This window comes from Lutra lutra, chromosome 1, assembly GCF_902655055.1.
Source record: "Lutra lutra chromosome 1, mLutLut1.2, whole genome shotgun sequence".
Taxonomy (NCBI): Eukaryota; Metazoa; Chordata; class Mammalia; order Carnivora; family Mustelidae; genus Lutra; species Lutra lutra.
In genome coordinates, this window is record NC_062278.1 from 182,722,977 (window position 1) to 182,737,563 (window position 14,587).

Genomic DNA, 14,587 nt, shown 5'->3' on the forward strand with positions numbered 1-14,587 from the left:
GGGAGCATCTTTTGGAAGGCGACACTAAAGATACAGGACAGGACTTGCACTGATGGCATTTCTAGGTACACAGCAGTAGTCTGGCTTCTCTCTGGGCTATGGGCTCATTTTGTGTGCCAGCATGTGTAGTCTCTGGGAGCAAACCGGCCACCTCAGCAGGTCACATCCTTCACCAGGTGTCCTGGGAAAATGCCGTCCACGACACATTCCTTGTGGTCGTTTCTTGAGTGGCTCACACATGCTGGGGCCTCGTTTTTAATTCTCCCGAGTAGCGTCCTGTCTAAATAACCCCAGCAAATACTTTCTAGGGTATCAAATGACTACAAGGTGGACTGAGGGGTTGTCCGTGAGATCTGCCCCCAAGTAGAAAATCCCCCCCCACCCCCGTCTTGCATCACCTCTCAGGGCCGTGGAAAAGACCGTCACAGGTGCCTCATACAGAGAGCAGCAAGCACGTTAGCCCAGCCTCATCGGAACCAGGCAGGGATCATTCCATGCCCACAGAGTAATTGTCTTGTCTCAGGAGAACTTACGCTGAAGGACCTCTCGAGGGTTCCTTAGTGTCATGTCATGTTTGTGGCCGCGATGTTTGCCATGAGACAGACTGATTGGATTTTCACCATAATTGCACCTAAGTCCCGAGGGGCCAGCCGGAGCCTTAGGTGAATAACTTAAGCCTTTAATTTATAATAAAGATAAAGTTTGCAATCAGCATTTCTGGTTCCAAAACATTCCATTTACTTGGTTTTAGAGCTGCATAAACTGTTTTAAAAGCAATCTGCTCAATTGGGCGAGTTAATGATATTTAATGTGACCGGGCCAAACGTCACCGGATGAGCACTGCGGCACATTCCCTCTGTAATTGCAGCCATCATCACGGCCGCACCGTGTAATGTAGCTGTAATGCTAATCCCGGGAATAAAGGCTGTCATTCTCGGGTGGCTGACAGCGCACCGGCGTCATCCCCTCGCAAAGGCTCTCAGGGATGTGATTCCAAGATGACAGTGTAATAAGTGTTATGTGCACAAGGTAATTCAAAACAAATTTGGCTGCAAAAATGGATCGTCTAGGATGGTAAACTCCCACATTGTCTCCTTGTCCTTTAAGAGAATGTAATGATCCCTAAAATACCCTGTCAAAAAGCTTGTGTGGGTCAAGTCTTACAAAATTTATCTCTTACCCGCCCCCCCCAAACCCTCACTGGAGAATCCCAGCTTGAGGACTCTAGGATATTAACGTGCATGTTGGTAGTCCAGGAACAGGAGATGGGCAGGGAGCTCCTGGATACACAAATGTTTCTTAAGACTACCTAATTAGGCTGCATTTTGCTTCTTTGATTTATAGATTATTTTCTCCTGGGAAAATGTGACTGTTCTGGTATAGGATCCCCATTAGCCCTGGTATCTTAGTAAATTTCTTATTATTTGCATGTTAGTCACTCTAAGTAGATTATCTTGTTAAACTTCATAATAACCTTAATAGGCACAACACTGTAATTACATTATTTTGTGGATGGGGTAAGTGAGACTCGGAATAGTCGAGCTGTTCAAAGCCCACAGTCAGGATTCCAGCCCTGCCCTTCTTTTCACCCGTGCAGACCTGTGCTTTCCATCCCTGAGCTGTAACTTAAGGAAGGAGGAGCTCACCTAGATGGTGCCCAGGCTTCAAGGGAACTGTGTTTGATTCACATACACATATGATACTGAGCTTCTGAAGTTGTTCTCATGGGCACAGGTGTCAGAAATGCCTTTCTGGGGAACCCTGCATGGCAGTGACATCCTGGAGTGGGAAAAGAGGTCATTTCGTGGTCACCCCAACATTCCAGGCCTTCCTTGGGTTTGCTGCCCTCTTTCTTCACTCTAGGCAGTAGCGATGCGATGGGTGTCGTTGCATCAACACCTTCGAATAATACCAACAACGGGACGGATTCAGAAAAGCCTTCTTGTGTTTTGGAATTCTGTGCATAGAGACACAGGGCTGCTCTTTGCCCCCGTGAATCCTCTTAGCCTAGACTGATTCAGGTAGGTCCGTTGCGTGTCTTTTTCTGGGTACCATTTAAACATCTGCTCCGTCTCATAGCATTGATTTATAAAATCTACCTAAGTAATAGGTAGTAACATTCCTGCCTAATTTTACAGTACATCTCTATAATAGTTACACCTACTGGGATGTTTTGGGCTGCAAGCAGTGAAGATTGAAGTTAAAATGGTTGATGTATAAGGAATTCAGTACTGAATATGAGAAGAAATTTGGTGTTCAGAGGTGTTCTAAGCTTGGTTAGTTCGTTTGCTCAGTGCAACCATCAGAGACCCTAGCTGCCCAGTTTTTCTGCTCCGAATCCCTCAGTATGTTGTTAATTTGGCCCCAGAGATTGGCTCTCAACATGATCCCAACATACTCCCAGGCGTCCAGGCAGCACATGCAGATGATTTGCCCAGAGGCAGCAGGGGGCCATCCCTACCTGTTTTAAAAACAAACAAAACTTCAAAAGCTCCCTAGCAGATTCTTCATGGTCTCCTACCAGCCAGAAGTGTGTTGCATGCCCATGCCTAAATCCATCACTAAGGGAACAAGAGCACCGTAATAAGCCAAAGTTAATCAGACCCACACTGGCAGGCTCCCCGGGAGGGAAAGCTCTCTGATCTGATGGAAGTAAAACAAAATCCCATCTTCCTGAGCTGAGAGGAAGGTGAGGCAAGGAAGGCTGTCTGTCAACCAGGTAGCTAACACTGTCTGGTGTTGCATCTAGAAGACCTGATTGTACATGTAAAAAGTTGACTCCTAGGATGGGTTCTTCTTTAGATGCAACTAGAAGGATCCTGAAAGAAAATCTCATGTTCACTCCCTTTTGGCAAAAGCCCTGGTATTTATGTATGAATAGAGAAACCACAGGTTATAAGATCTTACAGGATGCATTCAAAAGTCTTCATGTCTGAGGGTGCCCGGGTGACCCAGTCAATCATCTGTCTTCTGCTCAGGTCATGATCTCCAGGTGCTGGGGTGGAGCCCTGAGTCAAGTGGGGCTCCCTGCTCAGCAGGGCATCTGTTTCTCCCTCAGCCCCTTCCTCTGCCCATGCTCACTCTCTTTCTCAAATACATAAAAACTTAGGGGAAAAAAGTCTTCACGTGATAGTTAGTTGGGAGTAATACTGCCTCCGGTACAAGCCATCCCTGGTGACCACCGAGGGCAGGAGACAGCTGGGCTAGCTGGCAGTGGCCACGCCCACATCTCCTAGCGTGCTGTCTGTGGCGTTAATCTAACCCAGGGACAGTCTGACTCTCACACTGCACATTCCTGTAGTATTTGACCCTTGGCGTCAGGCAGTAATGGAAAATAGGGCTCAGAGAGTTCTGCCAGAGCATGAATCTCACAGATCTCCAAGTCGCTGTTCAACCAAGCCCCCCTCCCCTTCCCTCCCAACCCAGGCCCCGAGTACTCTGGGCTCTGAGCAAGGAGGAGGCCAAGGTGGTCCGCTGGTTTGGAAACTGGAAAGAATTCCTTTGTGTCTGTTTGTCCTCTTCTCAAAGGAGAGGGGGGAAGACAGTTGTGAGGTTCAACCCTGGCGTCCCCAGTCCTCCTGGGCAGAGGATGGAAGAGTTCCGTGTTTTCAGCCATTCCCCTACTTCCTGGCGCACTCGAGTCATTTCCTAGCCCAGAGTTCTTGTTCTACCCAAGTCCCTAGTGTTGCAAGTAAATTACTTAAGTAGATTGACTCCAGATCATTAATAATCTCCGCCGGCGCGATGCACTTGGGCTTCATTACAAGGAAAGAGTCTCACATCTATTCTTCAACCCAGCAGTTGTTTACAAGATCCGCGGTCCTGAGAGTTCTTGTCCCTGCAGGGCCGGAGTGGAGGGGCTTAGCAAAAATAGAAAACAGCTGCCTGATCAATACTCGTGTTTTGCTTGGACAAAGAGAAACCGACGTGCTCTCTGCCTCAGAGGTGGGACCTAATTGTCATTGTGCTTTGAAGTACAAGATACTGGGGGGTTAGGGGGAGGAAGCGTATGCCGGACAGGAAAAGGTTCAGTGTTCATTTTGACATTTGTAAATAAATACTAAAAACATGCCTATTGTAACAGTGGAGTATCAGTCTAAGAGATTTATGGTCAGGAACCCCTATGTGAAGTGACACGAGCTTGTGAGTGTTGCTGTCCGGAGATTTGAGAAGTTCAGGAAGTTTTGCAGAGGTACAGCCCACAGAGTATGGTTCCTGTACGATCACTTTGTATCTGACTTTACAAAGCAAGCCGACCCCCTGGGAAATAATACTAAACTGTGAGCCGGGGACCATTTCTGCAGTGTAGTCGCTAGACTTTACCAAACTCCCGGAACATAACATCCTAGTCCTTCTCTGTGGGGGACGGGAGGAGGACGAGGTAAATTCATGAGTTGGACTAAGAGGTTTCTTGGAATGACTTCATTTTCTAGAAGTAAGGTTCTGGCTTCTGTTTTCTCTTGTGTAAGCTGTGCTAAAGATAGCCACGTTGAGTTAGCGGAGTGGATGCCGCATCCCGGATTCTTGCCAATGGTATAAAGTTGTGACCCACCGCTAACGAGCTGTGTGGGCTCATGTGGGGAATCTGCAGTTGTTAGAGGAGGGAGATGAGCATAACATTGGCTCTGCCAGCTTCCCGGACTGTGTTGAGGGAAGTGTTAAGTGGTAGCTTTGGGTCAGTCCTGCGGTGGACTGTGGACACGCTGTAAGTAAAGGCACGGGGGATGCGGCGGTGCCTCAAGCTGTACACAGTGGGAAACAAGACCGTATGAAGCTAGCGATGGTTCCCCACATGTCGGCCAGAATGCCAGCCGTCCGTGCACCACGTTGACACCTGCCATGTCCATCTATTGCCCGGATTATCATTTACTTAATATATTAGATTGACTTTGAAAAAAAGAAAAAAAAAGCAATTTATTTAAAAAGGAAACTTCACATCACTTCCGTAAAAGCAAAGCTAATGTCACCTGATATAATAGACCCCATTAAAGCATAACAATGTAATTAATTTCTAGTTAGCTATTATTGGCTGATAAAGGCTCTGAGCCCAGAGGCTGCTCTTTTCTCTCACGGGCAAGATTAGCAGGTGATGATACCGTGTGAAAGACATTCCAGTAGGAAGCCAAGACTTCCCCACTGTGAGATTTATCATTTGATGCCAGATCTGTATCCCTCCAAACTCATTCCCATCCCACCAGGCATTCCTTAGGAAAGAAACCTAAAACAGGGAGAATTGGAATTCTCTGACACCGTCAAGTTCTTCATTTTAGCTTGCTTACACGGGGTGCAGTCTTTCCAGCTTCTGCTTGACTATAATCCTCTCTCACCCTAAATATGTTTTTCCACAGGTCAACGGTAAAGACTTATCCAGGGCGACTCATGACCAGGCTGTGGAAGCTTTCAAGACCGCCAAAGAGCCCATTGTGGTACAGGTGTTGAGGAGGACGCCTCGGACCAAAATGTTCACGCCTCCGTCAGAGTCGCAGCTGGTAGACACAGGAACCCAGACTGACATCACCTTCGAGCACATCATGGCGCTCACCAAGATGTCCTCTCCTACCCCACCTGTGCTGGATCCCTATCTCCTGCCAGAGGAGTAAGTCACATGGTCCTGTGGCACTAACCCGTTAAGAACGGTAAAGAAGTGCAGTGAAGTTGTTTTCTTCCCTTCCATGTGGTGGAAAACATGAGCGGGTCTTACAATTTTCCTCCAAGTTGCTCATGTTTAACTTTATTGTTTATAGAGGCAATCAATTGAGTCCTGCTCAAAACCGCCCTGACATATTAATTACTTTATTATAGCCCTGGAGCGGAGTTATTCAAATTATATTCTAAAAACGAAATTACTTACAAATGTCGTAAAAGTTATTTCAGACTAAAATTTAATCACCGCAAATGGCAATGTGAAGGTTTTGTGTTCTAACTAGAGGGAATGCTGATGGTTCTCTTAAACAGACAACAAAGTGAGTCGGGAGTATAAAGAGAGCCCTGAAGGGTGTGCCTTCTGCTTTCTTGGGTCTCGTTTCAAACCTGGATCCATGTTAATAAGCCCACACGTGCCTCATATAAATACCACATTTACCGATTAACTAACAGCTGCGATCCGGCATCCCGAATGAATTACTTTACACATGACTCTCCTCTTACCTTACTTCCTGCCAGAGAGAGAGAGAGAGGAGCTCGGAGCCTTCAAGTCAGATGAAACTGATGTTTGAACTGATAACTAGCTGGGCAGCTGGGACAATTTACTTTATCCCCATTTTAATATAAGAAAAGTGGTGATAGCACCCAGTGTGTAGGAGTTGGGCTAGAGGAAGTAATGTGTGGGAAGTTCTCAGCATGACATATGGTAAGCACTCAGGAGGGAGTAGAATCGTTCATTGAGTTAGTGAGATGAAACATCTAGAGAAAAAATGAAGAGCGAGAAATTTTCTGAGAGAGACCACTTCTGAGAAGATGTCTGCTTTATCGTAGAGCTCATAGTGTGTGATTTTGCCTGTGTGAGGACGGGATGTCTACTTCCCCACCTGAGTCTCTCTAGGTGATGGGAGAGTCACTCCTGGGTCTTCCTGTCTTGCTCCGCTTCCGATCATTGACGTGATGCTTTATTTCCAAGGGCATCTTATCCCTCCTAGGGCGAACGTCTGGGTGCTACATGTTGGGTTTCAGATAGTAGCTCAATAGCTGGAGTGAGCCCACATTCCCTGTGGTTCCTCCAGATTCCGGACAGAGACTTGCCTTTCATCCCATGGTGTTACCCACTGACTGTCACAGGAACCCAGGGCTAATTCCCCAGGCCTGACAGAGTAATTTCAGCTGCAGCTGACAGTGGGGATGGGGGACGAGGGGTTCCCCTCTCTGGCATCCGTGCTCAGCGTGCACGGGAGTGTGCACAGATGACGGCCCCTTCCGTGCGGTGGGGAAGTGCATAGGCACCCCTTCTCCTTAGCTGAAGTTGGCAGCGACTGAAAGTCAGGTCTGTCTAACCTCAGCTCCCAGCGCTTAGCCACACGACTCTTCTGTGGCCTCCCAGTTGCTCCTGGGAAAGCATCGCCTGATTCACTGAACACAATCATTCAAGCCAACCCTTTGGCTTTATAGAGCAAAACTGCCTCTCAGTATTGATGAGGGCTTTGTAGCCACTCCTGCCTCTCAGATGTTGAACTGTCACCGTGATGGGCCTTTTAGAAGCCAAACCCTTAATTTCCTCTTCAGTCTAGTTAACATGACATGACTTACCCCCCTGGGGCAACTTGAGAAATGTCAGTAGAGTCCAGAGGTCAGGCCTCTCCAGGTTCTGGCCCGAAGGTCAGAGCAGGGCAAGAGCGTACATCAGGACGGAAAGGGAGGTGTTAATAGGATGCTTGAAAGCCCAGGCCTTCCAGCGGCATCCTCAGTACTACAAGCCCCTTAAGTGCTGGCAGGATATTTACGGATAGGTCCAGAGAATTGAAAGCCAGTCCTTGTTTGGCCATTCGTGTCTGATCTGGTATTTCAAAACTAAGTGCCCGGGAGGGAAGACCAAAGCCCATTGATTTCTGTGCTGACCTTTGAGGACAAGATGCTTTGAGTCCCCAGGCAACTGTCAGGCTGAAGCCTTCCCGCCATGTCTGGCCCCTCTCAGAGCTGCTCACCAAGCCTGTTACCATCCCCACTGCCACGGCTCCTGGAGGTCCCAAAGAGGCCGTGGCTTCTGGAAACAGGTTTTCACATATGTTGTCCCAGAGAGACTCAAGCTTCCATCCTCTGAGCAGTGGTGTGTATGCATGTCAGCTCCAATACGGGTGCATTTCACATGTGCACATAGGTACATTCGTTCATTCATTATGTACACGTATGTGCGTACTCAGGTTTCATGTCAAACCTGCCTTGTCATGGGACAACCACAGAAGTTTGGAAAGACACTGTCCTAGATGACAGCCTCATAGTTTTGGTCCCAGCCCTTTGGACTGGACTCAGTGGCCAGCACATATCTTGGAGTATTGCCTGAAGTCCAGCCTTTTCTCCCCAAAGACAAAATGGAACAGTGAAGCAATAAACAGGAGAGAGGCGCGTGTCTGCTGCCTAGACACTGAGTGAGACAGGAGGCCTGTTGGCTCATGGGACTGGTCGGTGGGAGGATGGTCACTGGGAGCAGTAGAGGCAATGCCACTGTCCCCTGCATCTTCTCTGAGGAGGATGGAAGCGTTCAGTAGGGGAGGTCCTGTGCTGCTGAGAAGCATGGTCAGAACAGGGGGACTTGGGCAAGACAGTGCCCTGGCCCTGAGAATAGAGGCGGCATGACAGCAGGCCCGGCGAGGTTGGGGGAGAAAGAAAGCAGCAACCTTCAGCCATAAGCAGGCCATAAAGGTGTCTCTTCTGTTCTCAGGCATCCCTCGGCCCATGAGTACTGTGACCCCAGTGACTACATTGGCGGCATCCATCAGGAAATGGACAGGGAGGAGCTGGAGTTGGAGGTAAGGACGTCCTTGTCTCCATTTAGGAGTCGTTGCTAAGACTAACAAGGTCTCTATGAGCATACACGTAGTTCATGGATGTTAATGAAAGAGCCACTATGGGTGGATTTCTTTCAGAAGAACCACTTTGAGTCATGCCATTTAAAGGCATAATTTGGCTTTTCTTCCCTGCCTCTTTTTTCCCTTCTGTTCCCCTTTCAAAACAGAACGTAACAGTCTGACCCCAAAGCAGAAACGTAGGGGTTTTCTTTAAATTAAAATCACTTGAAAGATAGGGTAGCGAGTCCTTTTGTGGATCTGTGAACTGAGGTTCTCTCCTCTCATCAGGCTCTAAACTCCATCCGTTCTTGTAACTGCAGGGGGCTCCCCGACCTTTTCTCCTCTTAAAGTCATGGCCACTTTGACTCAAAGGCGAGAATAGGTGGATAATTAGAGTGGGTGCTTGCCCACACCAACACAAAAGGGCTTACCCGATGGTTTCTAACATTGAGCTTGAAAAAAATTCGGTAATCCAAAACTCTGCTTAAGTTGAGGCCATATCTGACTCAGATATGATTCTAGGTGATGTCTGAGGTCACACTAGCCTCTAAGGGCTTTTAAATTTATTCTTATTCAAGTATAACTAAGATACGGTGTTGCATTAGTTTCAGGTGTCCAACAGTGTGACTCAGCAGTCCTGTAGGTTACTCAGGGCCCCTCTGAGAAGTGCACTCCTTGTCCCCGTCACCTGTTTCACACAGCCCCTGGCCCACCTCCTTTAGTAGACCTCCGTTTACAGAGTTCCAGCTCTCATTTGTCTTTTAATAAGAGAGATGGAAAATAGAGCAAAGTCACCTTTCAAGATGTGCTTATTTATACTTCTGGGCCAACACTGGTTCCTGTATTCCACTGTGTTTTTGAAAAATATAAGAGTTTTTTCAGAACTGACTTTATAGACTAGGATAATTGGGGACCTTTGGAAAGATTCCTGATGTCAAGGGTAGGCCCTGTGGCTCCATCAGAAGGCCAGCCGGGAAAAGTCCAGTAACATCTTACTCAACCGTGGCTGCCCGCTGTGCTGTCCGGCCCATCCCACCGACATGCGTGAGGCTGACGGGTTGCTGTGAGTGGAGTAGGTTGGGGGGCAGTGACGGAGGCGGGAGATGAGTGGAAGGTGGTCGTGATCCTGGAACTCTCCTTTACAGTTTCCAAGGGGTTTTGTGCCAGAAGAGAGGACAGGGATCAGTTGGCTGCTCCCTACAGCCTGACACAGACCGATCGGTGTACTTGGCAATAGAGCCATGATGGACTCAGAGGCATTGTTTGGAAAATCTGAATTTCCCGCTAAATGCCTATGGTCACTGTGGAACGGTGGTCATTGTGACTCAAAACTGCGGCCGTCCCTGCACACTGTCTGCCATAGACTGCAGTATTGGCCTCCCACTGATTGATGTTGTGTGAAATGTAGCCTTGTGCCCTTCCGAAAACCAGCAATTCTGCCTATTATTTACAATTTCTCAGCTCCCCAACTTCAGGGCTAGTTCATGGAGCAGCCAGTGCCTCCCCCAGGTCTCTAGTTCTTAACATGTTAACTAACACACAGTATGTGCAAATGGGGTTCCACATCAACTGTGTTTGAGAAGTGTCTGAGTGAACCACAGTGAACAGATTTGGGTTCCAGAGGACTTCTCAGTCCTGGATATGTTCAAGGGCATGGTAAATGTCCTATGAAGGGGAACAGATACAATAGACAAAATTACCTCAACATTTTTTTTTTTTTTTTGATCGAACAACTTCTCTTTGGCCAACTACATCTTAGCATTTCCTGGGTCTAGAGTTCTCTGGAATAGGGCTTTATAAGAAGAAGGTTATTTAATAATAGTTATAAGACAAGACTACATTTTGATGATCAATGTAACTGTGATAAAGTCAAAGTCTTTAAAAAGCTATAAAATATCTCAGGAGCTAGATTTTTAGAGTCTGAGTGACCTCTGAATAACACAGGGGTTAGGAGGGCTGACCCCCTGTGCAGTCAGAAATCCATGTCTAACTTCAGACTGTCCAAAAATTTAACTATTAGCCTACCGTTGACCAGAAGCCTTACCGATGACATAGACAGTTAACACACACTTTATCCTTACAGTCGGGTAAGCCAGAGAAAAGAAAATAAGAAAAAATACATTTTCAGTATTATATTTATAAAACAATCCACATGTAAGTGGACCCATGTGGTTAAAACCCATGTTGTTCAAGGGTTGGCTGTATGGTGTAGACTTGGTAAGTCATGGACACTTTGTTAAGCTCGACTCCATACTAGTGATCTATTTTAGTGTCTAATGCCTCAGAGAACCTGACGGAACCTAGGGTTTCTTCCTGGAAAAATGCTTATGTCTAAAAGAGCTTGCAGATGCTTTCTGGAAGGTCACAGAGCTCCCACAGTATCTGCCCCATTTGACCCATTCTGCCCTACATTTTTTTTTCTTGTATCTGAATACCACAAGATCACTGTTTGCTTTCTGTTCTGCTTTAACCCAACTCAACTCATTGTAACTAAGGTGAATTTATTTTAAAGGCAATGCACTATGACTGCCTCAGACAGAAAATTAGCATCAACTGCCATAAAGAAAAGGTTCTACACAGTACATACAGTGGCCCCCAGGCAATGTTACCAAATCCTGGTGTGCATCATTGATGGGGCCCAGTGAGGCCTGGGGGGCCTGGGGCCGGTTCACCCCAGCCCACCTCTCTTACTCAGGAGATCAGCTAGTGTTAAAGAAGTGTTTAGACTAGCCCAGACGGCAGAGTCCATCTTCCTAAAGGTGGTAACCTTCTCAGCATGAACTGCCTTGCTTTTGGTAGAAGGCACTCTAAAACAGTTCCCTAGAATCTTGCTTCTCCAAATGTGGTGCCAGGACTGGCACAGCATCCCCTGGGAGATGGCAGGAAATGCAGTCTTGGCCCTCAGACCTGCTGAGTCAGAATCTGCATTTTTAACAAGATCCCCAGGTGTCTCGGTGCACACTCAAGTTGGAGGGGCCCCACCTAGAAGTAAAAAAATCCAAGTTTCCATTTGCTCAGGGGGCAAAGCAGCAAGGCTTTGGTTGTGCATTCCATTCTGTATAGACTTCTTTCTTTTCATGAGCAAAAAGCAGAGACAAGCGACCCAAATATTTGGAAAATCAGTTGAGTGTTTTATTTTTTTTGCAATGCAAACAAAGTGAAATTTGATAGTAAAAAGTGCCTGTTCCAAAAAGGTCTCTCTGCAATTTTCCCTGAAACCTGTTTTCTTTTCTTTTCTTTTTTTGCTGAGTGTTTTACATTAGACCTTTGATGCCATGAGACTTTACGTCCATGATTATTTTCATTTCGACTTGCCCATTTGCACTAATCATCTGTTGCACAGAATACACTGGAGCTGGAAATGCAAAATCAGGAAGTCACCACCCTGCTTGCCTTTAAGGAGCTCACGTCCCTCGCAGTTCCTAAGCCCTTAGGATTATTAGACAGGAGGCTCGCCATCTCCTAAGAAAGCCAAAATATGGTCATGGGTGCACGCCAAGTGGGAAGGTTGCTTTCCCCTCTGGACTTTTGTCCTTAGCTGAGATGTCACCAGGTTATTTTTGTTAAGTAAGCACATCTCACAAAGTGAACCTGGTGGTTTGGGATAAGAGGCCCATCCTGAGTCCTGTGGTAAGGGCGTGGAGTCTTCCGGAAGCTCAGTGTGGCCCCTTCCCGGGAGGCACTCTCCCGTAGAGAACAGTGTACCTCCAATGCTTTGCCCCATTGCAGAGGCACGTCCTTGGATGGTAGTCTGGTCAGCTCCCAGATGCTCAAACGAACCTCAGTGCCAAGAACGGAGTTTCTAAAGCAGACCCAGTTTTTAGGGAGGTTGGCACGTACCTGTCATCCATGCTTCTCACCAGGTTTCATAGAGCAGTCCACACTCTGTCTCTGCTACGTTCCATCCTCTTCTATCCCCTGCCCCCGACTCTGGGGTTAGATTACAAAAAGAGCAGCGTGTTTTGAGTTAGGGGGTCAGTCTCAACACACCACCCGTCGTCCAAGTTGGATGAGATCAACATCCATACCTTTTGAAAAATAACTTGTTCCGTGGATACTATATAGGAGGAAAATATATGAGTGTGTTGGGATATTATAGAAGCAAATGCACAGAGAAAAACAGATGTTCTGTCTTTTAAAGCACACAAAATGATCGTATTTAGGTAAGTGTCAAATCCCTGTTATTGTGAAACTGTGTAAAGCTAAAAGGATTATACCCAAGTATGCCCAAGGGTTGAGCAGCCACATAATTACCCATAAATTTTCAGGTACTGAACACCTGCTCTAGATCTTCCTGGAGGCAATTAAGAAGGAAAATAGATGTTTGAAGAAGGCTTTTTCCTTAATCTAGCATGTTAATTTCCCAGTCGGTTTATCAGTAGCCCCCCTCACTTCCAAGCTGTGAAACTACCCTCACCTATGTTGTGTTCTAATGATGTCATTTTGGGGTGAGAAAAGAGAAGAAAAGCTACAGTTTCAACAGGGAGACTAAAATGACCTCCAAACTGGGTTTCATCAAGTAACCGAAGTAGATCACTAGGGAATTGGGATTATGCTGGAGGCGATGCAGGACATCCCAGCCAATCGATCCACTTGTCTTCAGCCTTTCAGGCGCAGCTCAAGAACTCCTCCAGGAAGCCTTCCCTGGTCAGCCCTGCCCTCATGGAGTTGGCCTCCTCACCTAGTCCCAGTACATTTGGCACTTGCCTGTTCTTTGCGCTACCGTCTGCACACCAGGACCTTCTGCCTGCTCTGCTCTCTGGCCTCCCCGCCTAGAACAGAAGTTCCATGAGAGCTGGGCTCTCATCCAGCTCATTCGTGGCTCCACTCCTCGTGCCTAGGATACTCGGCACATGGCAGACACCCCGTAAACATTTGTGGAGTGGAGGAATAAATGCCTTACCTTATCTCCAGTGAAGGTTCTCAAAGGGAAGTGCAGCCTCTCTAGAGACAGCTCTGCGTTGCATGTAGCCCGCCCCATGCATAGACCCATAGACAATGGAAATGATTTAAAGATGTTGGCACAGCAGTTCTGAACCGATAAGGTAGAGGTATGCTGCAGTGACCCGTCTTCCTGGTGTGGGATAAGCCACTGAAATTAGTCTTTGGGATCCCCTCTGATTAAAGTGGCTGACGTTGAAACAGAAAGCTTGAATCACCCAGGTGGAATGGCCCCATTAATTCTCTTAATTGGGCTATCGTTTCAATTTCATCTGAAATGTCAGGCTTAGCAGTTCATTTTTATCCAAGAGTCCATCTAGACCAGTAAGCAACAGGACACCAGTGGTAGGGGAGCTATAATCCAGATAATGCTAATACATTATTCATACCGGTTTGATTAATGGTCTTCTTTGAAATCTTATCTCCATCATCACAGACAGATATATATTGATAACCTCTAAGCTTTCAGTGATGTGCTCAGTTGGGTAAGACTCTGCCTTTAGCTTTGAGGCAGAATGCAATGTTGAGAATTGACAAGCCAGCCAGTGAGTTTGGAGAATTGTCTGCTCAGGCCCCCAAATATACCATATCTGGTTGGGAAATTGTAGAATAGCTGAGATGTTTCAGAGAAGTGAAGTGACTTTCCCAAGGTCGCCTGGCTTGCTCATGGCCCAGCCAAGATGGTTGTTCATGTGGACTTTTTTTTTTCTGCCTTGGAATTGCAAGCTCCTTCATTCAATTCTGAGGCACCTACTGTGCACACTACATTAGGCTTTTCTTTACTTCAAAACTCATGATTCAACTATTGCCTTAATATAATCTTGATGAGCAACCAAGGTAAAACTCAGATTTACACACAGCTAGGACAGTAGCAGTTTTTACAGTATTGTTTTCCAAGAGCTTCTGAAAACCTTTTATGGCTCACTCTTTGCCTAACTATGAGCATCTAGGCTCATTCTCCAATGTTGAACTGTCCCTTGGAAATTGAGTGACCAGAGCTAAGTTGTACCATCTGCCTTCTAAGTGAAGCTTTTCTGGTGTTTGTGTAGTGTTCCTCAGAAGATCCAGGTAACACAAGGAGACGTTCTAGGCCAAGCCACCCTTCCTAATATCAATGTCAAGAACATACCTGGAGTAAACCTTTCCTTTCC

The 14,587-nt window shown here is 46.7% G+C and overlaps 1 protein-coding gene across 2 annotated transcripts in view; it reads left to right on the forward strand.

The window, feature by feature from the left end:
* Positions 1-14,587, forward strand: part of PDZRN3 (PDZ domain containing ring finger 3) — a 246,090-nt gene that overhangs the window by 220,046 nt on the left and 11,457 nt on the right. For both annotated transcript variants that reach the window (XM_047746711.1, XM_047746716.1), the window contains 2 exons: positions 5,349-5,596; positions 8,369-8,456. In XM_047746711.1, coding sequence (XP_047602667.1) covers positions 5,349-5,596; positions 8,369-8,456 — 336 coding nt within the window. The remainder of the gene's footprint in view (positions 1-5,348; positions 5,597-8,368; positions 8,457-14,587) is intronic.